This window comes from Pinus tabuliformis, chromosome 9 (assembly GCF_031772625.1).
Source record: "Pinus tabuliformis cultivar Carrire ecotype Pingquan chromosome 9, CPIR1, whole genome shotgun sequence".
In the NCBI taxonomy this organism is placed as follows: Eukaryota; Viridiplantae; Streptophyta; class Pinopsida; order Pinales; family Pinaceae; genus Pinus; species Pinus tabuliformis.
The window spans coordinates 1,709,321,605-1,709,347,827 of record NC_142307.1 but is presented as its reverse complement, the minus strand read 5'-3'; the positions used below and the strand labels follow the sequence as shown (position 1 = coordinate 1,709,347,827).

Genomic DNA, 26,223 nt, shown 5'->3' with positions numbered 1-26,223 from the left:
GCTGTTAATTCTCCATTGCAAAAGAACATTGTCTGGAAATCTGTTAGATTGATGACTTAAGCTTGACAGGTTACACTGATTCAGTGTGTTGGATCAACAAATTGTGAAAAATCCACTTCAGGAAGAATCTTTGAATACAGAGGAGTTCAGCAGCTCGAAACAACCCCTTGGTTGATGAAGAATTTGGTTGCTATATCGATCAAGCCATTATTGAAGGACATGATTGTGCAATTCAATGACAAGATTGATATAACAGTTAACTAGCTAGTCATTAAGAGTTTGGGGGGGGGGTTAATGGGTTGTTAAAGATATAATGATTGCTGTAACTCTATGGCATAAGTAAGTGTAAGTCAATAGTAAAAGTCAAAGCAAAAATGTAGCTTAGGTTTATGTCATGTAAAAGGTAATCAGATTTAGTTACACTCATGTACATTTCGGGAGTTAAGCCTGTTATGTATGAATGGTGTTGGAATCACAATTGTTGTTAGACCAAAACTTGCAGGCATTTGTCTCCGCTACAGTTGTCAGAGTTAGGATCCATGAAAGGTGGTTAGTCCATGTCATGAAACACACCGGGAACGCTGAAACCAATGTCCAACAATCTTCCTCCCAGTGTGAGGTGGGTGAGTTTCGAACTCGAGACCCGTCACTCTAATACGACTTGTTGGAATCACGTTGCCATTAGACCAAAACCTGCAGGCATTAGTCTCTGCTACAATTGCCAGAGTTAGGATCCACGAGAGTCGGTTAGTCCATGTCATGAAACACACGGGGAGTGCTGAACCCAATGTCCAACAAATGGTACATTTATTGCATCTTCCATATTGAATCGTATTGCCTATTGTGCACTATTCTGTCTTGCTCTTGGTGTTATTATTTTTAACCTTTTTATTATTGTTATAGGTTTTATCAATTATCTTGTTCAACTTCATTTGCTAGTCCACTTATGCTGTCTGTGTTTTAAGTTTGTAACTTCTAAATGTGTAATTGCTGGTTAAAAAGTATTCAGACTTGTGTCAAATGTTTGATGCTGTAATATACTTTCTATTTTGAACTTCTTAATATAGTATGTCTATGACTAGGACTCAGAGCTATGTTTTCAGATTTTCTGCAACTAACTTTGCTTTCTTCACCCTTTTTATAAATATATATGCATTATATTATCTAAAGATACATAATGTGAAGAGCCAGTCCCACTTCACTCCGTGCTCGGGGAACATTGGGTAGGTTTAACTAACAACTTTTTTTGTGTACATATATTTCACATGGCCTGAAGACAGTCAATGGGACTATCAGAATATCTGTGTGCAGGACATTTGGTAACAAATTACATTTTATGTTTTTTCCCAAGGTAAATCAGTATAAAATTGAAGCCATTTACCAAATATTAAGCCATAAAGAGTCTATTTTCCTTTGGAAAATATTTTGTGTACAGTTAGAAATAGGTAGAGTAGGGACATTCACACGTGATCTTGATCTGTTGAATGATACTATTTTGTAATATTATATATTCTTTGAAAAATTCAGTTTCACAGCAATTTGATCAAGCAATGGAGTCTTCAGTTCTTAACAAATCAAGCTAGGTTGGAGTGATGGCAATTACTAGTGGCAGAGAAAGGTTTTAGTATCCATCATGAGGTTGACTGTTTTAGTTTTAGTAGTATATAAAATGAAGTGATTTAGATTTTCAAGTGCTTGACAAAACAATGAAGGCTTAAGATCCTTAAAGCAATTAAGGCTTAAGACCAATGTTTAAGTGATGGTGGTTACTCATGGTACACAAATGTAGTATTATCCATGTAAAAATCTTTAGATACCACAGACAGCCTTTAAGGAGCTATCAGCCTGTTGCTTGCTGGCTAATGTTTTGCCTACCAGAATTTGAGTGATTATTTTATCACAAACCTTAATGGCTATTAATTAGAACAAATGATGAAAAGACTTGTTATCTGTCTCATGTGGCATGGCTTTGCTTGAAATATTTGTCTTAGGTTCACTTTTTTTTTTTTATATTTATTTTTGATCAATGAGATTACTTCCATGGTGGTCTAATTTACTGCTATTTGATTAGACTACTTGCTTTGGTTTCAGGAACAAAGAATGGGCAAACGAAAGTCATTCATGAAGGTGATACTGGAGTTGCTTATTCTTGGAATTCAACAGAGTACAAATGGGATAAAGTACTATACTTTATGCATGCCTCTACTATTTATTCGTACTGGTTGCACTTGCATTCAAACATTCTACTCATACTGGTTGTGCTCTTCAGTCGCATTGACCTACTTTTGTGGTCACTTGTCGGACATTAATATAATTTTCTTATCTTTAATTATTTTATTCACATCTCTTTTTTCTATGGTGAACAGGCAAGGATATTTATACTATCACAAATGATCTTCTAAAACATGACTCATATTATTCAATTAATAATATATATTTTCATCTTTATATGGATTTATTTATTTTTTCCTATTTATTTTTGATATTCAGTTCATGAACTAGCCTGGTTAATTACAGTGGTATAGGAGCCTTTCTAATCCTGGCCTTTGGCTACACACTTTTCAGAGCTTCTCTAAATGAACCCTTGGTCATTTCATCTATCATTCCTTATCACTGGCTTTGCACCAAAACAATATAAGTGGGCGTCATGATTCTTATTTTATTAGAGAATATTAGAAAAGTTGGAAAGAAAAAAGACAAATAACTATCATTTACAACATTCTCTGTTGCTAACAACTATATATTGTTAGCAATACAATACTGTTGTGATCAACAAAGCGAAATAAGAGTTGAAGCCACCAAGCATAACACCAATTGACAATAACATCACATGAGAAAGAAATTGGATTAAGGGAATAGATATGTTCAAGTTTAACTTTTTCTATGAGTAGTCCCTTGAGGACTGAAACATGTATATTCCTCATGAAATATGAAGATATCTCTCATGGAAAATGTTCATGTTTAACTTTGTTCAATAATTGAACAAAGAATTAACAAATATTTGATATATAACAAGAATGGATGAATAAGATGATGAATTACAATGTTGGGACTCATATAAATGCTCCTATGCGGGCGCCTTCTCATTAAAAGTCACGCCTTTTAATTAACATGTGACGTATAGAATATTCATTTTATTATTATTTGTTTTGGATTTCTAGTTTTATTTATTTATTATTCTTTATTACTTACACTTATGTATGTGACATTGCCTTCCCCTTTAAATAACACTATGCTCTCAATGCAATCCCAGATGAATTTGTCTTCCCTTGTGGAGTTTCATCTTGATTCTAGATTTGTTTGTGAATGTTTGGGAGAATTGTTCATGGTTGAAACATGAGATTTGTGAGTTATTTTAGTGGAAGATCTTAGCTTCCAAAACCATATAACTTGTAGTTCTTCCCTTGCCATTTGAATTCGATCGATTGTTCTTGGAGGTTTGTGGCATGGGTTCCTTGTTAGAATTTTGGGTAGGTCGGAAGGTATTTCCGAGAAGGATACCCACCAAAAGTGGTTTGTTTGGGTAATTTACCCAAAAGTGGGGTTTTGGACCCAAGGATGTAGGTTTAGGATCAAAAGAAAATAATTAGTTATTCTAAGGGTTGAGAAACAAAAACCCGAAGTCTAGGGGTTTCTTAAGTGACCCAAGAGAAAAGGATAAATAAAGGACACCTAAGGTGAGGTCTTACAAATTGTTTACAAGAGGGATATGACCTCTCTTGTGCAAGGAGTGCCCTAGGAGGGTTGAGTTCTACTCATTGAGGTTGAGTATCCTTGAGAGAAGGCAATATTTGTTGTTCTGAGGAGGTTGAATCAAGGATCAACAAGAGGACCGAAATATTGAGGAGCTAGATATCTGAGTGAATAGGGTTAGGGCCTGATCTAGGCTAAGGAACATGTAGGAATTTACAGGGTAAGTTCCTCAGACAAAACACCAAAGGACATCGCTCACAAACAGATCACAGATCAATACACCAATACTTTTGACGTGGTTAAAACCCTCAAAGAGGGAAACAGTCCACGGCCTGAGCCAATGCGGCCACTTCAGGCAATTTATTAATAATAGAATGAAAATTTACTTAAGCTTCTCTCATGAATGGGTTAACCTACAAATGACCCTCCATGCTCTTTAAATAGAGATCATGGACCAATCGGGTGTTAAGCCACGGATCAAGTGTTGGTAATACCGAGGAGAGAATGAACTGTCGGATCACTACATATCGTGATCGTCGGATTGTAAGTTACAAAATGCACATAGTAAAGAAACACACTTTACCTAACTCTATACTAGACCAAGTTATACTTAACTATTTCCTATGTGTCGGAATATCCTAACATCCCGCTTTAAGAACAACTTGGGATAGGATTGAAGGATTTACAAATATGACACAATAGGAGAAGGAAGGAGGCACTAGAGCCTATCCCCCCTTAGTGACAACTTCCTGAACTCCAACCATAAATTGAAGTTTAGTGAACTTTGCCTCTGTGAGAGCCTTTGTAAAGATGTCTGCAACTTGATCATCTGTTGAACAATATTACACTTCAAGGACATGGTCGTGGATGAGCTTTCTGATGAAGTGCATGTGCAGTTCAATGTGTTTACTGCGCTGATGTTGGACTGGATCTTTGCATAGTTGAATGGCACTTTGATTATCACACCAAAGTGTAGTCGGATGCTGTTGCTGAAAGCCAAAGTCTGACAGGATCTGACGAAGCCACAAGGCTTCCTTACTAGCTTCTACGGCACCACGATACTCTGCTTCTGCTGAAGAAAGAGAAATGGCACCTTGTTTCTTGCAAGCCCATGTAATAGGTCTTGAACCAAGAGTGAACACATAACCTGCAGTAGACTTCTGATCATCAGGGTCACCAGCCCAATCGGAATCAGTGAAACCAACCAATAGAGGAGATGCTTCGGCACTGTAATGAATCCCAAACTGAACTGTACCTCGAACATAACGAAGTATTCTTTTAGCTGCTTTCCAATGACTTTCACGTGGGTTTTGCATAAACCGAGCAACAAGGCCAACAACAAAGGAAAGTCAGGACGAGTATGGGTTAGATACAAAAGTTTTCCTACAAGTTGACGGTATAAGGTAGCATCAACTTCAGGAGAAGTACAAGTGACTGAAAGTTAAATCCAGACTGAAAGGGAGAAGGGGCTGGCTTACAGTCTTCCATGTGAAAATGGCGTAGAATATCACAGGCATACTTGAACTGGGAAAGGGAAATACCTTCCTTGGATTGCAAGACTTGAAGACCAAGAAAATGATGTAAGTGTCCTAAGTCTGTCATTTCAAACTTCTTTTTAAGGCTGGACTTCACATGGTTGATAAGGTTGGGATCACTACCAGTGAGGATAAGATCATCAACATAAAGAACAAGAATGATAAGAGACTTGCCCACTTTCTTGGTGTAGACAGTATTGTCAGAATGACACCTAGAAAAGCCAGATTCTAAAAGAAATTTATCCATTTTGGCATACCAAGCTCGAGGAGCTTGCTTGAGACCATAAAGGGATTTCTTAAGCCGACATACAAGGTTGGAGTCTGTTTGTATAAAGCCAATAGGTTGTTCCATATAGATTTCTTCATGCAAGTCCCCATGCAAGAAGGCAGATTTAACATCCATCTGATGGACTTCCCATTTGAAAGAGGCAGCAAGGGAAAGAACAAGGCGGATAGAGTTCATTTTGGCAACAGGGGAGAAGGTTTCAGTGTAGTCAATGCCTTCAACTTGTGAAAAACCCTTAGGAACAAGACGAGCTTTATGTTTATCAACTTTCCCATCTGGTCCATACTTGGTTCTGTAAACCCATTTGCATCTAACAAGTTTTCGTCCCTTTGGTAGAGGAACAAGATCCCATGTATCATTTGCCAATAATGAATGATATTCTTCATTCATAGCTGCTTCCCAATCTGGATGGCCTGAAGCTTCTGCAAAGGTGTTAGGATCATAATTCACTGAAGCTTGAGCCAGTAAAGAAGAGGCTCTATCAAACTGAGAACGTGTACGTCGCTGATCTGTAGGATCACCGGAAAGATCCCCTGCTGCATCCCGAGTAGCGCGGACCCATTTTGGAAGCTGAGGAGCTGAAGGAGGATCCTGAGAAGGTGGGGGAGGATTTTCATCCTCGCTTTCATCATCTGAAGAAGAAATATTTTCAAAAGTAGAAGAGATAGGGAGAGGTGGCACATCCGCCGAACTAGGCTCGTAGGCCGATATATTTTCAGCAAACTTTACATCTCTTCTAATGATAACATTTTTGGACTTAAGTGGAATAAGTCTATATCCTTTGACATCTTCAGAATATCCAACAAAAATACATTTTTCACTCTTAGGCTCTAAAGCTTTATGTTTCTCATCTGGAATATGGGCCCATGGTTCACTTCCAAAAACACGAAAGTGACTTACATCTGGTTTGATTGAGCTCCATGCTTCTTCTCTTTAAAACCTTAGTAGGAGTGCGATTTATTATGTAATTTGCACAGTTAATTGCTTCTGCCCAATAATTAAGACTAAGTCCTTTAGATTGAAGCATACAATTAGCCATTTCCTTTAAGGTGCGATTCTTCCTTTCAGCTACACCATTTTGTTGTGGAGTATATGGAACAGTATGTTGCATTTGAATTCCATTTTCAGTGCAAAAGTTGATGAATTTGTTGTTAACATATTCTCCGCCATTATCAGATCTTAGCTTAAGAATTTGATGTCCAGATTGTTTTTCAACAAAGGCCTTAAAGGCCAAGAACATGTTAAATACTTCACTCTTGAGTTTTAAGAAGTATACCCAAGTGCGTCTGGAGAAATCATCAATGAAAGTTAAGAAATACTTGTAGCCAGAGAATGAAACAACTGGAAGTGGACCACATAAATCACTATGCACGCGCTGTAAAGGGGCTGAGGCGTGCCAAGAGGCACGTTTTTCAAAACTGTCCCGATGATGTTTTCCGAGTACACATCCGGAACAAACACCATCTCTGCAAGATACCATTGGAAGACCTGTCACCATATTTTATTTACATAGATTCTGAAGGGAGCGATAGTTTAAGTGACCAAATCGCTCATGCCAAAGTTTGCTCACTTCATCATTATGAGCAACAAATACCGAGGGGAGATTTGATGACCCAAAGTTGTGAAACTTATACAACCTTGTAGAATCATCAGCAATGCCAGTAGCTAAAATCTGTCTAGGATCTCTTAGGTCCTTAATTACAACATCGTGAGGTGAAAATTCAACGATTTTATCTTGACCTGAATGTGTTATCTGATATACAGATAGAAGGTTGCAGGATAAGGTTGGAACACATAATACATTATTAAACTGACCATTGTCTATATGAACAGTTCCAGTCCCTACAACACTAAGAGATCTATCATCACCAACATATATATTTTTGGTGTTACAATCATTTAAAGAAGAAAACATGGCTTTGTTTTTGGCCATGTGATAAGAAGCTCCAGAATCAATGAGCCACTCATGAGAATGAGAAGAAGAAGATACATTTAGTGCATAGCCAGACCGAGATGCTTGACAACCACATGCAGAAAGTGCCATTCCTGAAGATGAAGTTGAAGTTGAAGAGTGCTCCAAATGGATGTTATGCTTCTTCATTGCTGCTTCCAAGTCTTCCATCTTCTTAAAGCATTTGGATTCTAAGTGGCCATCTCTATTACAAAAGTTGCAATGTCTATCAGTCTTCTTCCCTTTGTTTTTATTTGTCTTATCATTTTGTTGAAATGATTTTTCATTTTGAGGCTGAAATTGTTTAGGACCCTTGTTTGGTTTAGGACCATTCCTTTTAGGATACAATTTCTTAGGATTCTTTGGATTTGGTTGCTGCTGGGCGGCTAACGCTTTCTTAGAAGAGTTTCCAAGATTAAGAAGACCAAGGTGTAAGAGTTTTTCTTGTTCTCTTATTAAATAATCACAAAAAGAATCAAAGGAAGGGGACTTGCAGTCTTGTCCTTGAGAAATGAAGGCTTCTCTTGTAGAATGGAAGGTGGAAACAAACATAGAGTAGGCTGGTCCCAACTTAGTAAGAATGGAATAGATAAGGTTACTATCTTCTTTCTTAACCTTAACACCTTCCAAGAGAAGTCTAAGGGTTTTGAACTTGGACAAAAAATCTTCAATGCAAGAAAAATTATTGGGGTCCAATGTAAGCAACTCATTTTCAAGTTGATGGGCTCTAAGTTCATTTTTGATTCCAAAAACTTTAGTAATCTATTTCAATGGTTCATCAGGAGTATCAAGTTCTACAATATGGAATCTAAGATCTGGAGAAATAGACATCCCTATCAACCCACGTGCTTGATCTTGCCTATTTTCCCATTTAGCTGCCTTATCTTCATTTTTCAGTTTGGTTTCTTGAGCTGAGGCTATTCTGTAGAGACCTTTACTTCTAAGTAAATCCACAATGTAGGACCACCATTGGAAGTAGTTGGTGCTGTCAAGAATAACTTGGCATGGACTTTCCATTTTAACAGAAACTGAAGCTATAGATGCTGAAACTAAGTTTTCCAATGGAAAGATCTCGAAAAATTAGGCTGTTTAAAAAAAAACGGTTCTGAAAACGGCTTCCGGATGAAGAAGTTATGGCTTTTTGAAGAAAATTTGATGAAGATGCCGACGAAATGCGGGAATGTGCGGAAATGAAAAATCCGCCCCCACAAAAGGGAGACTTGAACTCAAGACCTCTACTCTCATAAATTAGCTTTGGACCAAGTGAGCTATACAAAAAGTTTGAGAGAGAGAGAGAGGGGGGGGTTGAAGCTTTGGGTTGCGTGCTGCTTTGAGAAAGCTCTTTTTCCCTACAAAACAAAAAAGCACAAAACCCAATAGATCAAAGGACACCGAAGGACACCGCTCACAAACAGATCACAGATCAATACACCAGTACTTTTGACGTGGTTAAAACCCTCAAAGAGGGAAACAGTCCACGGCCTGAGCCAACGCGGCCACTTCAGGCAATTTATTAATAATAGAATGAAAATTTACATAAGCTTCTCTCATGGACGGGTTAACCTACAAATGACTCTCCATGCTCTTTAAATAGAGCTCATGGACCAATCGGGTGTTAAGCCACGGATCAAGTGTCGGTAATACCGAGAAGAGAATGAACCGTCGGATCACTACATATTGTGACCGTCGGATTGTAAGTTACAAAATGTAGATAGTAAAGAAACACACTTTACCTAACTCTATACTAGACCAAGTTATACTTAACTATTTCCTATGTGTCGGAATATCCTAACAGAACATATCTGTCCAAGCTGCTGAAGTAGGTCGAGTATGAACATAGATCTGTGGAGGGCCGAGGTCAAAGTTGTTCGATGAGTATAAACAAAACCAAAAATAACAACCCATATTGTAGACACAAAACCTCAACCACAACAAGGAGCAAAGTGTATGGGCTATCTTGTGTTGAAAGAAGCTGATATTGCACAGGTGGAAGGTTGCAAAGAATTCTATGTGTAATTTGTGCCCTAAAAGGGCTCTGCCTAGGCTGAGATAAGGTGTAGGAGGTTACCAAACATTTTGTGTTAAGTGCGAGTTCCGTTCTGAGTTAGGAAAGAGGGTTGAGCACTGGGAAGAGGCTCGACAAGCCTCAAGACAACCTACTATGGAAGACCAAAAGTCGTTAGAAATTTCACTGAAGTCCTGTGGTAGGTTGAGCCCTAACAGAGGCCGAGATTGACCTTAGATTGTGGACAGAGGCAACGAAGTACCTCAAATAGAGAGCAAGGTCATGAGGCAGGGTGGAGGGTTGAAGTGATTGGGTTGTTGAGTTGGAGGTTTGAAGCCTGTTCAGCAAAGGGTGTTTGGACAACAAAGAAAAGGGCTAGATATACAGTGTCTTGAAGGACCAAGCCACTGTGAGAAGCTGAGCGTATTTTCTGAAGTCTGTTCACAAATGTAATTGTGAGCAGAGTGTTGTCGAGGGCTAATATACAGTGACCTTAAAGGATCTAAGTCACTGTGAGTTGCTAAAGTATTCTGAGGTTGATTGTACAGTGAGTTTGACAGAGCTAATTCACTGTGAGAAGTTGAGTTGGTCAGAGATCTAGAAGGAGCCAGATCGCTACGTGTTGATGGTAAAGGATAACCAGGTGTCAATGGCAAATGAGGATTGGAAAGGGTGGTGGTAAAAGGGTTACTTCAGCAAGTAAGTCGTGTATTTGTTCTTTTCTTCTTATTGGGCAGATTGTAGATCTGAAGCAACAGATCGCAAGCCCTATGTTTTTGTATACTATTTATACTTGTTGTACTAGTGATTGAGGTAGATGATCCTTGGTATAGGAGCCCCAAGTTTCTTTTGTTGATGGATTAATAAAATAATCAAGCTTTGGGCTCAAATCTCTGTATACTTAATTGATTTCACTGCTGAAGAATTCCTTTGTGCAAAGTGCTAGTAAGTTGAGGGTTCCTAGTGTGTTTGTGCGTGTGATTGGCCTCAAATCATATCTAGGGCCTATGGAAAATTCAACGTTCCTAACTGCATCAACCATTCTGCTCCTAACACCATGTCATTTCCAATTTTGGAAGTACCATGCTGGTGAAAATATCTAGAAAGGATAATATTGAAAACTCTATGAAAAATATCAACAAAATTAAAAAAATGCAATATAGTAATTTTTAAAATTTTCGTTTAAACATGTAAAGCAACAAGAAGATAAAATAAGTCCATTGCCACATAAATATGGAAAGAAACATACATGTAACATGTATAAGATGTCTAGTGAAACATCACACACCAAAGTTGAATCATGTCTCGAGTCCTGATTCCAAAGCCTCCAAATATCATCAAATTATATAATAAATGTATCTCATCATCATGTGTTAGGTCCCTATAATATTAGTGATTCCCCCATTACTATTGTCGTTGTATCCCTTATTATTATTGTTGTGCCCCTATGGTCCCCATATTGTTATTATTGTGCCCCATAGAATCCTTCTATTGTTATTTTTATGCCTTTATATTATTATTGTTAGGTTGGCTTGGTTATATTGTGACCCCTTAGACTCCTATATATAGAAAGGAGGTTTTGTCATTTGAATCATCTAAGAATTGTTCATTTGTGTAATGTAAAGGAGGTTGCCCCTTTGAAGAGGCTTATTTCTAAGGCGTTGATCTATCTTTTCTATCTTTTTGTGAGCTGGTTTCATAACATTTGGTATCAGAGCTTTGGATTCTAGGGTTTTGCTGCTCCAAGCAAGTCATCGTGGAATTTTCGCTATAACTTTTTTCCTGTGACGTTTCAGAAGCTACAAGAAAACCCATTTGAGTTGAAATCGTTCTGAACTTCGGGTCCGAATTTCAAAGCTTGTCTCGCTATATTTGTGGAGGTATGATATGAGGAAGTTAGGGTTTTTGCAGACTCCCAAATGACATTCCAAACAGGTGATCGGGGGAAAATCGCCATAGCTTTTGTTTTGAGCATCAAATTGAAATTCCGTAAGAAGTTTGAGAAAGAGGACGGCTTGTAGTTTTCTGTATATCAGTTTCAGGTACTAAGGTTGAAACAGTAACACGTGTCACGTCATACAAGTTCGCTCAACTGAACTAGTCTATAATCAGGTCACCGTGGGAGATTTGGCACTACTCTTCCTTGGAGAATCCAATCTTGATCAGAGTTGCGGGGTTAGAAAGAGGACTCAAAGGGCTACCGCAGGACAAGATTTCAGATATTCAAGATCTGCAGTTACAGAGATACAACAGATTCAATATCGAGCTCTTACAAAGTGAAAAAAAAGGAGTAATTTTTAATTTTGCATAAGAGTGGTTTGAAAAATTAGTTTGAAGGAATTCAAAGGGAATAGTGAAGAATTATTAGCATCAATTAATGCTTCAAAGAAAGAAAATGGAAACACCTAGTAAGCAACCTGAAAGCTCTAGCATGACTCATGAAGGAGAGGAAGAAATGCAACATGATATATCAAAATTACAAGACCAAGTACAACAGATTTCACTCTCACTAAAGGTAAATGAAGCCAAGATGAATGGCGTGGAAGATAATATGAATGGCATGGAAGCTAAGATGAATGGCATGGACGCTAAGATGGAAGCTAAGATGAATGGCATGGACGATAAGATGGAAGAATTGAAGATAAATTTGAATAAGTTGCTACAAGAAATGGTCACTAATGGTGAAAGGGTAGTAAAGGAAACTCATGATGAGAACAAAAGAAATGTTAATCATGATTTCATAGACTCTAATGTTGGATTGAAGATCCACCATGTTCCAAAAATCAATATGAAGAAGTTTGATGGCAAGGATCTCGGAACATGGATGCTACAGATGGAACAATTTTTCGATCTCCATAATGTGCAAAACACACAAAAGGTACATATTGCAACTTTATATTTGGAACCAAATCAGTTTGTATGGTATCGATGGCTTTGCTCTCGTAAACAAATTGTCACTTGGGCAATTTTTACGGAAGAAATGATAGCACATTATGAGGATACAAAAAGCAACACCTTTTTTTGCCAATTGATAAATCTCAAACAAAAAGGTTCAATGATGGAGCACATTGAGGACTTCCGAAAATTGAACATAAGGGTAAAAGATATTCCAGAGGAGCATAGGATTGATGTGTTCATAGGGACTTTAAAGGACAATATCCAACATGAGGTTCGCCTTTGAGAACCTGATTCATTGGAGAAGGCATTTAGGTTAGCAAGAAAAATGGAAAGCAAAATTATGGCAACCAGGAAGCCTACCACTCACAACTATAAAGATGGAAGTGTTGTGGCCCCTAGTCTTCCACAACCTACAAGGTTGACACCACAACAATTGGAAGAAAAAAGAACAAAAGGGCTTTGTTACAGTTGTGATAACAAATACACTAAAGGTCATAAGTGTGTTGAGAAGAAATTATTCTACATAGATTGTGAAGAGGAGAAAGAAAAGGATCAAGAAATGTCAAAAGAAGAGGATATAGTCCAGGAACAAACCCTAGATAAAGAAGAAAAGAATCCGACCATATCTTGTAATGCATTGGCTGGAATTACCACTCCTCAAACTATCAAGATAGAAGGACATATCAAGAAGAAAAAGGTAATAGTGTTGATTGATTCGAAAGTACCTATAATTTTATTCATTGTAAGATAGCAAATGAATTGAATTGCTTCCTATATCTAGCACCAGAGTGTCAAGTGATGGTTGCAAGTGGGGGAACCATAAATTGCTTTTGAAAGTGCCATAATATCAAGCTATCCATGGGGAATATGTATTGAATAGCCCAATGCTTTCCATTCCAATGGGTGGTGCTGATGTTGTACTAGGAGCCCAATGGCTACAATCCTTGGGGACAATAGCTTTTAATTTTCAACAACTTTTCATGAAATTTTCCGTGGAAGGAAAGGAAGTTGAATTAAGGGGTATGGCAGGGAAACTGGGAAAGATAATCAACTCTAACAGTATGACAAAGCTTCTAAAGAAGGAACAACGAGGTGTAATTGCACAATTATGTTCGCTAGAGGTTCCCACATCGAAATCATCTATTTCTCCAGATCTCCAAAAAGTATTGGACAATCATTCCAAGGTATTTGAGACTCCCAAAGGTCTCCCACCTATTCGTGATTATGATCATGCTATTCATTTGATTCCAGGAAGTGTTCCTCCAAACCTTAGGGTGTATAGATATCCCTATGCCCAAAAGAGTGAAATTGAATGTATGGTTGCAGAAATGCTAGAGGCTGGTATAATTCAACCTAGTCGAAGTTCTTTTTCTGCTCTAGTAGTATTGGTGCACACGAAGGATGGATCATGGCACATGTGTCCGGATGATAGGGAGCTCAACAGGCAAACTATTAAAGATAAATTTCCCATTCATGTCATTGATGAATTATTGGATGAATTGCATGGATCAATTTACTTCACCAAGTTGGATCTTCATTCAGGATATCATCAGATCAGAATGAAGACTGAAGACATTCCGAAAACAACATTTAGAACTCATGAGGGTCATTATGAATTTTTTTGGTCATGCCTTTTGGCCTTACCAATGCACCTTCTACATTTCAAGGTTTGATGAATTCCATTTTCAAACCCACCCTTAGAAAATTTGTGTTAGTATTTTTTGATGATATACTAATCTACAACAAGTCTTGGAAGGATCATGTTGAACATGTTGACAGGGTGCTCAAACTATTGGAGGACAAACAATTATATGCAAAAAGCTCCAAATGTTTCTTTGGAGTACAAGAAGTGGAATATTTGGGTCATATTGTATCTCTTGAGGTAGACCCTAGCAAAATTAAAGCCATTATGGAATGGAAAATCCCCACATCCATAAAGCATCTGCGAGGATTTCTCGGGTTGACAGGGTATTATCGCAAGTTTGTTAAGAATTATGGGAGAATAGCAGCACCTCTAACAACATTATTGAAGAAAGATGCATTCTCATGGACTCCAGAAGCAACAAATGCCTTCGAACATCTTAAAGAGGCAATGTGCCAAGCACCGGTCTTAGCTACGCCGAACTTCACAAAAACCTTTATTGTGGAATGTGATGCTTCAGGAAATGGAATTCTTGTTGTTTTAATGCAAGATGAAAGACCCATTGCTTTCGAAAGTCATCCAATCAAGGGAAAGTATTTACACAAAACTATTGATGAGAAGGAATTGTTGGCAATAGTACATGCACTTAAGAAATGACGACCCTACCTAATGCGAAGACACTTCAAGGTAAAAACGGATTATGATAGTCTTAAACACTTTTTAGAACAAAGATTATCCTCTGAAGAGCAACAAAAATGGGTCACAAGGATGTTGGGTTATGACTTTGAAATCATCTACAAAAAAGGGAAGCAAAATGTTGTGGCAGATGCACTTTCAAGAAAGGATGAGGATGTGGAAGCATTGTTGTGTGCCATTTCTATTATCCAACCAGATTGGATAAACGAAGCAGGGGAAGAATGGAAGAATGACGAAGAAGTTTGGGCACTCATTTGAAAGTTACAACAAGATTCCAGTACATCTGATACATTTAGCTGGAAAAATGATTCATTATGGTACAAATATCTCTTATACCTATGTAAGAGTTCCCAACTCAAACAAAAGATTCTTATGGAATTGCACACTTCTCCCTTAGGAGGGCACTTAGGATTTTTTAAAACTTACCACAGGGTTAATAAGGATTTTTTTTGGGATGGCCTTAAATCGGATATTCAAAAGTTTGTGGCGGAATGTTTGGTTTGCCAACAAAATAAAGTTGAAACAATTAAGACCCTAGATCTATTAGGACCTTTATTCATTCCATGCCAACGTTGGGAGGAGGTTTCAATGGATTTTATCACAGGTTTACCCAAGTCCGAAGGAAAGAGTGTCATCATGGTGGTAGTTGACAGACTTACCAAGTATGCACACTTTTGTGCATTATCACATCCATTTAAAGCCAGTACAGTTTTTATTGCATTTATGGAAACAATTCAAAAGCTACATGGAAACCCAAAGATTATTGTAAGCGACAGAGATCCCATTTTCACTGGAAATTTTTGGACATAATTGTTTTTTTGTCTCGGTACTCAGTTAGCTCATAGCTCATCTTATCATCCTCAATCTGATGGGCAAACTGAGATAGTAAACAAATGTTTGGAAGGATATCTTCGTTGCTTTGTATCTGATAAACAGACACAATGGGTCAAATGGTTACCTTTCGCTGAATGGTGGTATAACACTTCCTTCCATACTGCAGCAAAAATGACCCCATTTATGGCACTTTATGGATATCATCCACCATCCATCACATCATATTTAAGAGAAAATTCTAAGGTTCAAGCAGTGGAGCATCACATCGAGCATCAACAACAAGTTCTCCAACTCTTAAAGATTAACGTCACGTTGGCGCACAGTAGAATGAAACAACAGGCGGATCAACATCATAGCAAAAGAGGTTTTGATGTAGGTGACTGGGCATTCCTACGGCTACAACCATATAAACAAATGTCCCTCAAGCAAGCTAAGAAGGATAATAAATTATCACCAAAGTATTATGGTCCGTACAAGGTGTTGCAAAAGATTGGTACTATGGCGTACAAATTGGAGTTTTCTGCAGCTTCTAGAGTGCACTCAGTTTTCCATGTTTCATGTCTAAAGAAGGTTATAGGCGACAAGCTCCCAGTTCAAACAATATTGCCAGAACTTGACGAGGAAGGAAAAATTATATTGGAACCGGAAGCAGTCACGGAAACAAGAACTCGACAACTACGAAATCGATCAATTTCGGAATATCTCATCAAGTGGAAGAACTTATCCGCTGAAGATTCCACATGGGAGGATGAGAATTTTATACAAAAGCATCCAGAACTACTCAAGTGTTGAGGACAACACTTTTTTGAAGGAGAGGGGCATGTTAGGTCCCTATAATATTAGTGATTCCCCCATTACTATTGTCATTGTATCCCTTATTATTATTGTTGTGCCCCTATGGTCCCCATATTGTTATTATTGTGCCCCATAGAATCCCTCTATTGTTATTTTTGTGCCTTTATATTATTATTGTTAGGTCGGCTTGGTTATATTGTGACCCCTTAGACTCTTATATATAGAAAGGAGGTTTTGTCATTTGAATCATTTAAGAATTGTTAATTTGTGTAATGTAAAGGAGGTTGCCTTCTCAAAGAGGCTTATTTCTAAGGCGTTGATCTATCTTTTCTATATTTTTGTGAGTTGGTTTCATAACATCATGAGTCATCTATAATGAAAATAGATAAATAAACTAGTGATTCCCTCTGCCCCTTTTATAGGAAGAGGTAATGGGTCTAGAAATGGCTTTTCCTTTGTAGGAAGGAAGTCCTGGGGTTGGCATTGAACTTTGACGTCCTTAGAAGAAGTTGAAGCTAGGTTATAATCTCCTCTACTTGTGCTACGGTCCACCTTGCAAGTAAGGGTTTATGTTCATGTATATAGCAAGTAAGGTGCATATAACCAAAATAACACTGAGTGCAGTCTATATTTGAACCAAAATAGATCAACAAGGAAAAAAATCATGCTACGAAGAACAACTATATCATGAAAATCATTACGTATATTGGGCTCCTCATCATTAATATCACCCTGTAAGCATTAAAATAAGATGAAAAAGCTTAGTATTCCAAATTAGTAATTTTGCTTGAGTGAAGAATACATTTTTACTAGGTCATAACAAAGGAGTTCAAAAATTAATGCCACCAACATCGAAGTGCATACTTGGACGCATGTCAAAATCCAATGGAAACGTTGCAATCTTGTCACACATGACAAAATGCAATGAAAACATTGTAATCCTACTAATCTTGAAATCTTGGAAACTATCAAGTTGTTGAATTTTGAATGGGATATAAAATTCTAATTTCTTGATACGAAGTCCAAGTAGAAGAATTTAAACCAACATTACTTGATACCCTTCTTTTTGTTTGCAAAATGAGTAAAAGAAAACCAAAAAAGCACTTTATGGTGGCTCGTCGAAGATATTTCGGGTTGTGGCATGATATTATCATGATATTTATGATAATTGTGGGGAGAACTCCACAGTTAAGCGCGCTTGAGCCAGTTTCGGCCTGGGATGGGTGACCTCCCAGGAAGTCTTGGTTAACGGGTGCAAGCCCCGGAAGTGATGATTGACGCTATGTGATTCATTTCACTAGTTTCAATCCCACTTCTTCACCCCTGTGAGCATCACCCGATGCAATGAGTGCTAAGTGGACTATTCAAAAATCATGAGAAATTAGTCAGTTACGACTACCTCTCATGGAAATGGTCATTGATGAATGACTTACTTAACGCAGTTGAATCCAAAAAAATGATATCTAATATAATGCATTGTGAAAACCCGACAATACTTGAATACAAAAGAGTGAAGGGACCTCTACTTGAATGGTTCATGAGGCACAATACTTGCTAAGATTTTTCAAATGGGGTAGCAAGCTAAGTGGGCTTGATTGTGGGGAGAACTCCACAGTTAAGCACGCTTGAGCCAGAGGCGATCTGAGATGGGTGACCTCCCGGGAAGTCCTGGTTACTAGGTGCAAGCCCTGGAAGTGATGATTGATGCTATGTGATTCATTTCACTAGTTTCAATCCCACTTCTTAACCCCTGTGAGCATCACCTGATGCAATGAGTGCTCAGTGGACTATTTAAAAATCATGAGAAATTAATTAGTTTTGACTACCTATCATGGAAATGCTCATAGATGAATGACTTACTTAACGTAGTTGAATCCCAAAAAATGATATCTAATATAATGCATTGCGAAAACCCCTCGATAGTTGAATACAAAAGAGTGAAGGGAGCTCTACTTGAATGTTTCATGAGGCACAATACTTGCTAAGGTTTTGCAAGTGGGGTAGCAAGCTAAGTGGGCTTGATTATGGGGAGAGCTCCACAGTTAAGCACGCTTGAGCCAGAGGCGATCTGGGATGGGTGACCTCCAAATCAAGACTTTCTAGATCAACATCCCATTCTTTAGAAGAACCACTACCATATTTTGGACCCCTACGAGATGCAAGGCTAAGGTTGGAGTGCACATAAACAAGATCCTTTGCCTTGTGTGAGCCCAACCTGTTGTGCTTCATAGAATGAATAAAACCATAGGTGCTCCAATTCCTTTCTGCTAATGAAGAGCTTGCCACTTGTGAAAGAACATGAATGGCAAGGTTTTGCAAATGTACACCATTTGCTCCATGATAAATCCACCTCCTAACTGGATTCATGGTGCTTCTCTCCTCCAAAGTTGATATCTCTGAATAATCATCTAATCCTGCAGCGAAACTGGCAAATTCTTCCTTCACCTCCCTATGTAGATGAGCTGGAAACATTCTCATAAGGGATTTTTTCACCCCATTGGCCACCTCTCTTTCCTTATGGGGTGCCTTCCTCTTCCCATTGCTTTGAGCAATAAGCTCCTCATCATAAAATTTGGGGTTCAAGGCATGTATTAAAGTGTGCAATGGAGTGTTGAAATTGTTTCACCTAATAACAATAATTTTCTTGGCTAAATCAGCAAAATGATCAGCAAAAACCAAAAGCTGTGGATATTCTTGTGAAATGATTTCCATAGTATTCTCAACCATGAAATCCATGCCATCATTTACCTCTCCTAAGAAAGGTTGGTCAGTGTCAACATTCTGAAGAAGCTCAAATGCAGGGGTTGTGAACTTTAGCAAGAAATCTATCTTGCTCCACCAGTCCTCATCAAGGCACAATCTATGCACCATATATCCCCGCTTTGAATCTGCTTGTCTCCACTCATCCCAAAGTTGACTCACCACCATAAAAACTAATGCTTGCTTAACCTCAACAAAGTGGCGCAACATTAGGAATTTTGTGGCATATCTTGTCTCAACAACTTTTAACAACTCCAATTAGGAGTAGTCTTGAAATATTGCTTGAGATTGGTGGTGGTTGGTGATGAATTTAACAATCTCCCTTGCTTCCCTTGTGATTTCCTTTATCCATGGAAATTTGTTGTCGATCTCCTCTAAGATCAGATTCAGATTATGGACAATGCAGGGTGTCCAAAAGATGTGGTCATAACTCCCCTCAATAATTAAACCTGCAACTTTGCAAACTGGTGCATTATTCGTGATAACGTGCACCACCTTTTTAGTTCCTATTCGTTCAATAGATTTTATAATAACATCAACAATGAATTGTGCATCTTTTACCTCTCCTGAGTAGTCTCCCTCCTTTAAAAACATTGCTCCTCTGGGGGAAGTGGCAATGATACTTATCAATGGCCTGCGCCTTGTATCTATATGTCCATCCATTTGAGACTCTGGTAACCCCAAAGCTACTCCAGGAAGAACGAATTGGTGATAAGATATCCTTCACAAGCTCCTTCTCATTTTTGAGAAGTTGAGTTCTGACTTTCTCATAGTTGGGCCCCTTGTACCCTTGAGGAGCTTTGTTAATTGCCCTTATCATATTTTGCCAGTAAGGAGAGCGAACAACATTGAATGGGATACCACATGCATAGATGCACCTAGCCACTCTAGAATCAGTTTCTTCTTTTTCTTGCACATTCACCAATTTAGCAATTCTGCTATCTTGAACTGAAGCGGATGCCCTTATGGTATTTTTGAATGGTGGTTGTTCATGTTGTTGAGTGGCTCTCCTCTTCCTTGCTTCAACTACAATCCTTGGCTCAATGTTTGGTGGAGCTTGAGGAGTAGCTTGACTAAGCTCTTCATGCCTTCTTTTAATCCCATCTGCCTCATCTTGCTCTCTTTGGTATGCCCTCCTCGTCAATGGGTATGCTATTTTTGTGCACTCTGCAATCCCTTGTCCTCCTCCATGCAAAAGATGTGCCTTCACTCTTGGGTAGAAGTCCTTGTATGAATTACTTCAAAGATTACATTGCCATTCCCATGAGCCACCTCCTCCACATTGTTGAAGCTTCTGAACATGCCTCCAGGGAGGATAATATTGAGCCCTTGGGTTAGACTTGGGGCTTGAACTTGCACCTTGGTTGGAAGCCATTACTGGAAAAAAACTAAAAAAATAAATCTATAAAGAAAAAACGTTTTTCATATATTTGGAAGCATAAACCTTTGAAAAATTGAAGAAATAGTGGGAAAAAACTAAGAAAATGAATGCTTTTTACCGAAATTAATTTTTTTGTAGCTAAAGTTACCCAAAAATGCCAGAAAAGACAAGAGAATATAATTGTCGCTGAGCCAAAAACCAAGATTGCCGTAGCTAGAAACTCTGCACTCCAAATTTGCTTGTGAAATCTCTTTCTCTTGCTGCTGAAATCTCCTTTGCTCACTGTTGAAAACGCCCTAGCTGAAACCACTGCTCTCTTCCTCTTTTCTCCTTGCTAAAATTGTCCGTCTCCAAGTGAAACGACTTGCTCAATTCATGTGATGAGGGAATGAGGCGAGATTCTTTTTATAACTTGTGAGAGCCATCTAGAAGCATCCAAAAGATATTTTATTCGCCCAATAAAATAATAAAAACAAAAAACAAAAAAAAGCAGAAAAATCACAACTTAAAGGTGGAAACGCTGCAGTATGACCTTGAAACGCGTTTAAGGCCATACCGGGCCACGTTTCCCCCACGTCAAACGTGCCAGTACGGCCTGAAACACGTTTCCACATTTCAGTTTCATTTCAGTCCAGAAATGCCCTTGGCACCAACATTTCTTGCAGCATAGCTTTGCAGTTATTTCTCATCCATTTGACTGTGTTCTGGTCTGGCCTATTGCTTACAACCATACTTTTTATTTTTTGCTTTTGAATGGGGGTGTTGTTTTCGATGTTTATTAATGTACCCAAGAATAGTTTTTCATGAAATGCTTGTCTTTTCAGATTGGTGAAGTAGTGGATGGGCCTGACGATTTACAAGGGCGTAAAAAACTTGATGGTGTTGCATATGACTATGGTAAGTAGCCTTTTTTATTTTCTTAATTGTTGTGCCATTTATAAATACTTTTATCTGAATATATGACACATTTAAAAAATAAGTAACTTTGTTTTGTTCTTTAATTGGTTGTGCTATGCTCAACGAGATTTGCATGTCTACATTTTCTAGTCATGCTGATCATTTTAACTTGTATTTGACTAGTATTTGATGTGGATATTGAGGATGGTGAACCCATTAGGAAGCTGCCATACAACCGTGGAGGTACATGCTAAATGTTCTAGTTAGTGTCTTTATTGTGCTAATTAATAATTTTGTGTTTTCTTATATATGTGTACACATCGTAAATTTACTGTGTCTTTTTAGTGGTTTTATTAGCATTAAAAAATCTATGTACATAAGTTTAGAAGAACATCCGATTATCATGGTGTTGATTAAAGTCTGAACTCTTCCAGAAAACAAAAGTTATGTTCCAAGAGAACCATCAAGATGGAATTCAAATACTAACATGGGCAAACTAGCAAAAAAGTAGTTAGAATATGCTCAACGTTAGTTCACTAATAGAAGGTTGACATTAATTTCTATAGCACTAATTTGCGTTTTGCATCTTTCAAAGTTGGTTCTGCAGCTTCATTAATTTGGCCTGATGGCTGCTTCTTGCTGTGAGATTTCTTTCATTATCTTCCAGTTCATCAGTAGAACTTCAATTCTATGCTCAGTCCATTTACATCATATTTTAGAATTTCTATTCAATGTTCAAACTACTTAGAAACATGTCTAGCCATACACAAAAAGAGTAGTATGATCTACTTCTGGAAAGATTCAATCATTATCCATTTTTGTTGTGCTCATGAGAGTTCATAACACTTTGGTAATGAATACTATCCAAGTTTGGTCGAAGTGTTTTATGGGGCAGGTGAATCTTAATATGTTGTGCAAACCACAATGTTAGACATAAACAACTAAATACTTGTAACAAGCCTACAATGTAAGTGCAAGTTAAACAGTCTCCATGAAAGATACACAGCAACATAAATGTGGCTTAGTATGGATACAAAATTTATATTTATCCATGTGATTAGCTTTTTTTCTTTCCCACTAGAGTTACAATTATATGCAATAGACTTTGGGATTATCATTAGCATTATTTATATTATGAAGGATTTTCAATCCTTGAATTTAATGCCCTATGAAAACCTTAGCTAGAAGAATTCTAGCATTTTCTTGGTTTTCACTATCTATATTTTCTTATATAAGTTATTGTATGGGATGACCATAGATGAGGAGAGTTGAATGGGTTGGCCATATAAGGAGATTAATGGGACAACCATTATACAACCAAATGAATCAGTTAGGGTGTATCCTAATGATCTAACCATGCTGTAGATGAATTAGTTGATGATGACAAAACCTGTGACATGATCATGGTGAAGGTGTAGGGACTAGGTCAACCACGATGCAAGAATGGGTTGGCTATGGTCTTGTAGTGATTTTATTCATGGGTTGTGTCACTGCTCAAACTAGCAGGGGGCATAAAAGGGATTTTTAAAGCGATAACTGCTAGGTCAAGGGCAACAATGGAGGCTTAGCCCACTGTCATCTCAGCTAAGACTCCCTACTCTTTACAAACTTTCACTGATGGGAGGAGACCCGATATATAGAAAGTCACTTGTGAAGGATGAATCAACAAATGGATGTGAATTGACCTTAATGATCCTTTTCCTAGAAGGGAGTTAAGAATGGAGCTTACCTTTCCAAGAAAGGTACACATATTTCTAGGATAAGGAGGTGAGGATTTGAGGGCTAGGTTAGAGGAATATGCTTTGTAAAGGAGTTTCCCAATCCCTAAAATCCTTATTGAACTTGACTTTTCAAATGGTTATTGAAGAATTGATTTTCAAAGGTATGGGACCACATGGGACCAAGTGGACCCAACCTAGGCTAAGGAGAGAGAATCTAGCAACCAATGATGTTCTTAACCTAGACAAGGAAGGCGAAAGGATCAAAGCAAGAATTTCCACTTAAAGGTGTCAAATTGATCCTATGAGGTGCTAGCCTAGGGAATACCAGGGCCAAGTTTGATCTCAGAGCTAAGGCTTGGGATCTCTCACAACTCCATTGTCGGAATGGCTTCAAATTCGGAGGAGGCCTTGAGGACACACTGACACAGTAGAGGCTAGGAGATCAAAGTTTTTCTATGGCTATTTTGTTGGGAAAGTGATACCCTAGGTGACCCAACTTAGCTAGACCTAGAAAAGAAAGGGAAAAGGTGGAGAAACATGTTCTTTGAGTGATCACCTATTGGTAGACTAGTGCCGTAAGGACTATGAGTCTAGGAGAATGGAGTCTAGACCTTGGGGAGAATGGATTCTAGGAGAATGATGAGAAAGGACTTCATATTTCAGTCAAGGAGCCTTAAGGACTACTTCGCTTGGCTTTAGGGCAAAAACAAGTGACCTCAAAGCTTTTATACTTTGTTTTGCAAATAGAGACGACTTATCAAGATAAATTCATTGTTAGAATAATCCCTAGGAGATTTCATTCACATACATGGCCCATACATTGAGAGATGTTATATAGAAATAATAATTCCACAATTTCATAGATATGCAATGCAGTAATTAGCCCTAGTACAGCGAAAATCCCATTCAATGCATATGAAAAATGTAAAACAAGAATCTCATTAAATGTGTGTACTTACATGTAATAGAACCATTGTTTTTAAAAAATGGCCGAGTCGGAGTCGATTCGGCCAAGTCAGACCGAGCCAATGCCTGGTAGGGCCGGCTCGGTGGCCGAAATGGAACGGCTAGCCAGGTTGTTACCGAGCCAGTCATTGACTCAATTGACTCGGTAACAACTTGGCCGACTCGGTAATGACTTGACTGGCTCGGTAACAACTCGGCCAGCTGGGCTCTTTGACAAAAATCCTGAAGCACATTTGTCAAAAGTTGTTTCGCCTCCTACATATCAATGGTTGGGTTGTTGTTTATTGCATATTTATAGCCCTAAAATAATCTATCACTGTGAGAAAGTTTTGAAAATTACAAGGTCGAAGTATGGTTATCTGAGTGGCATAAATTAGAAAACTGAAACAATGCATTGAGCCATACAATGTTTTTAAAAAGGCAAACATTTTGTTAATGGACTAATAAATACATATTTACCTCTGATTGTTCTGGACCTTGTCCAGAATTAAATAAAGGGTTTTGAGACTTCATTAGGGGCAAAGAATTGGTATTATTATTGTTGTAGTCTAGTGATTGTCCTAAGGCTGAGGCAGAAAAGAATCCTTGCATTGGTGGCTAAGTATGAACTTTGTATTGGACAGTGCACTGGGTGCCATTTTGATATAATGGATATATTCATGAGCCTACTTTGATCATACGTTGTCTTCTCTTTATATTCTAAAGCTTTGTGTTTGGAAACATGAATGAAAATCTTTAAAATTATGTTTTTTATAAAAAAATAAATATTTAATGTATTTTTTACAACGACCGAGTCAATACCGAGTCGGAGTCTACCCTCGGCCGTTTCCGAGTCGGAGTCGAAGTTTTAAAACATTGAATAGAACATATCCAACCATCAACAATTGACAATAAATAAACTCCAAGATAAAATACTCCAATCCAAACATCAAAATTCATCCATGCTCCAATTTATTCTCCAAGAAAAAGTTCAAAATTCTCAAGGGAGAAGAGTGATCCAATCCAAAGTGATGATACAAATGAAGTCATGTCTCTCCTATTTATACACTCATTAGGAGTTCGAATTGCCTAATTTGAGCCTACATTAGCCCATCAACTAAAATAATGTGCAAATAACTATCTATTGGTGACAAGCCCACCAAACTAGCTCATAAACTAAGTTGCACGAAACGGGGAAATGGGTACGAGTTTCCAAAACGGGCACGGGTATGAAACGTGACCCTCCCAAATTTTGGAAGGGTCACATTTCATACCCGTGCCCATTTTGGAAATTCGTACTCATTTCCCCGTTTATATATATTTATTAGAATTTAGGACATTTAAGAAATGTTATGTGCAATCATAAAGCATACATGAAACATTATGATTAAATTTACATCACATTTACTCATGAATGATCACATAATGAAAATAGCAATATCAGAATATCCAAAATCAACCTTTATTACATATCCAAATCTCCAAATCAGCCTTTATTATACATAAAAGTCTGCAAGTACAATAAAGACTATGAGGCTGCAAGAACTATAAAGACAAGACCACTGCACTCTTCCTCTTTTCTCATTTTGTAAAATCGTCCGTCTCCAAGAGAAACGACTTGCTCAATTGTGTGATGAGGGAATGAGGCGAGAGTCTTTTTATAACTTAACAGACACATCTAGAAGCATCCACAAGATATTTTATTCGCCCAATAAAAAATTAGAATTGAAAAAACTAAAAGAAAAATAAAAGAAAAATTGCAATATGAAGTGGAAACTCCGTCATGCGTCCTGGACACTTGTTTACAGCCGTATTGGCCACGTTTCCCCAGGCTGGAAATTGGTTTCCATACTGTACGGTGCGCATTTTAGCGTTTTCATTTCGTTTCATGGCTGAAACGGACCTGGGGCAACGTTTCCTGCAACATAGCTCATAAATAAAATAATAAGCCTCCCAAGAGGTCGAATAATCAATAATGCATGTCATTGGGCTCTCTAAGAGGCCTGATGAAGTCCATAAATGCCAAAATGATGAGTTATACTTCCAAAAGTAATGGAGAAGGGGTTGCTCCTTGTTCTCCACATAATAAACCTGTGGTGCTCCCAATGGCTGTGGAGGCACACAAGTGGCCTCATGGGTCTCCAAGTCAAGGATGCTTGTAAACCATCTATAAAGGCTCAGATG

At 38.0% G+C, this 26,223-nt stretch overlaps 1 protein-coding gene across 3 annotated transcripts in view; it reads left to right on the top strand.

Moving 5' to 3' along the window:
• The window catches only part of LOC149155519 (transducin family protein / WD-40 repeat family protein), a 440,469-nt gene that overhangs the window by 182,591 nt on the left and 231,655 nt on the right, over nt 1–26,223 (top strand). For all 3 annotated transcript variants that reach the window (XM_089445676.1, XM_089445674.1, XM_089445675.1), the window contains 3 exons: nt 2,092–2,180; nt 21,301–21,373; nt 21,557–21,616. In XM_089445676.1, coding sequence (XP_089301802.1) covers nt 2,092–2,180; nt 21,301–21,373; nt 21,557–21,616 — 222 coding nt within the window. The remainder of the gene's footprint in view (nt 1–2,091; nt 2,181–21,300; nt 21,374–21,556; nt 21,617–26,223) is intronic.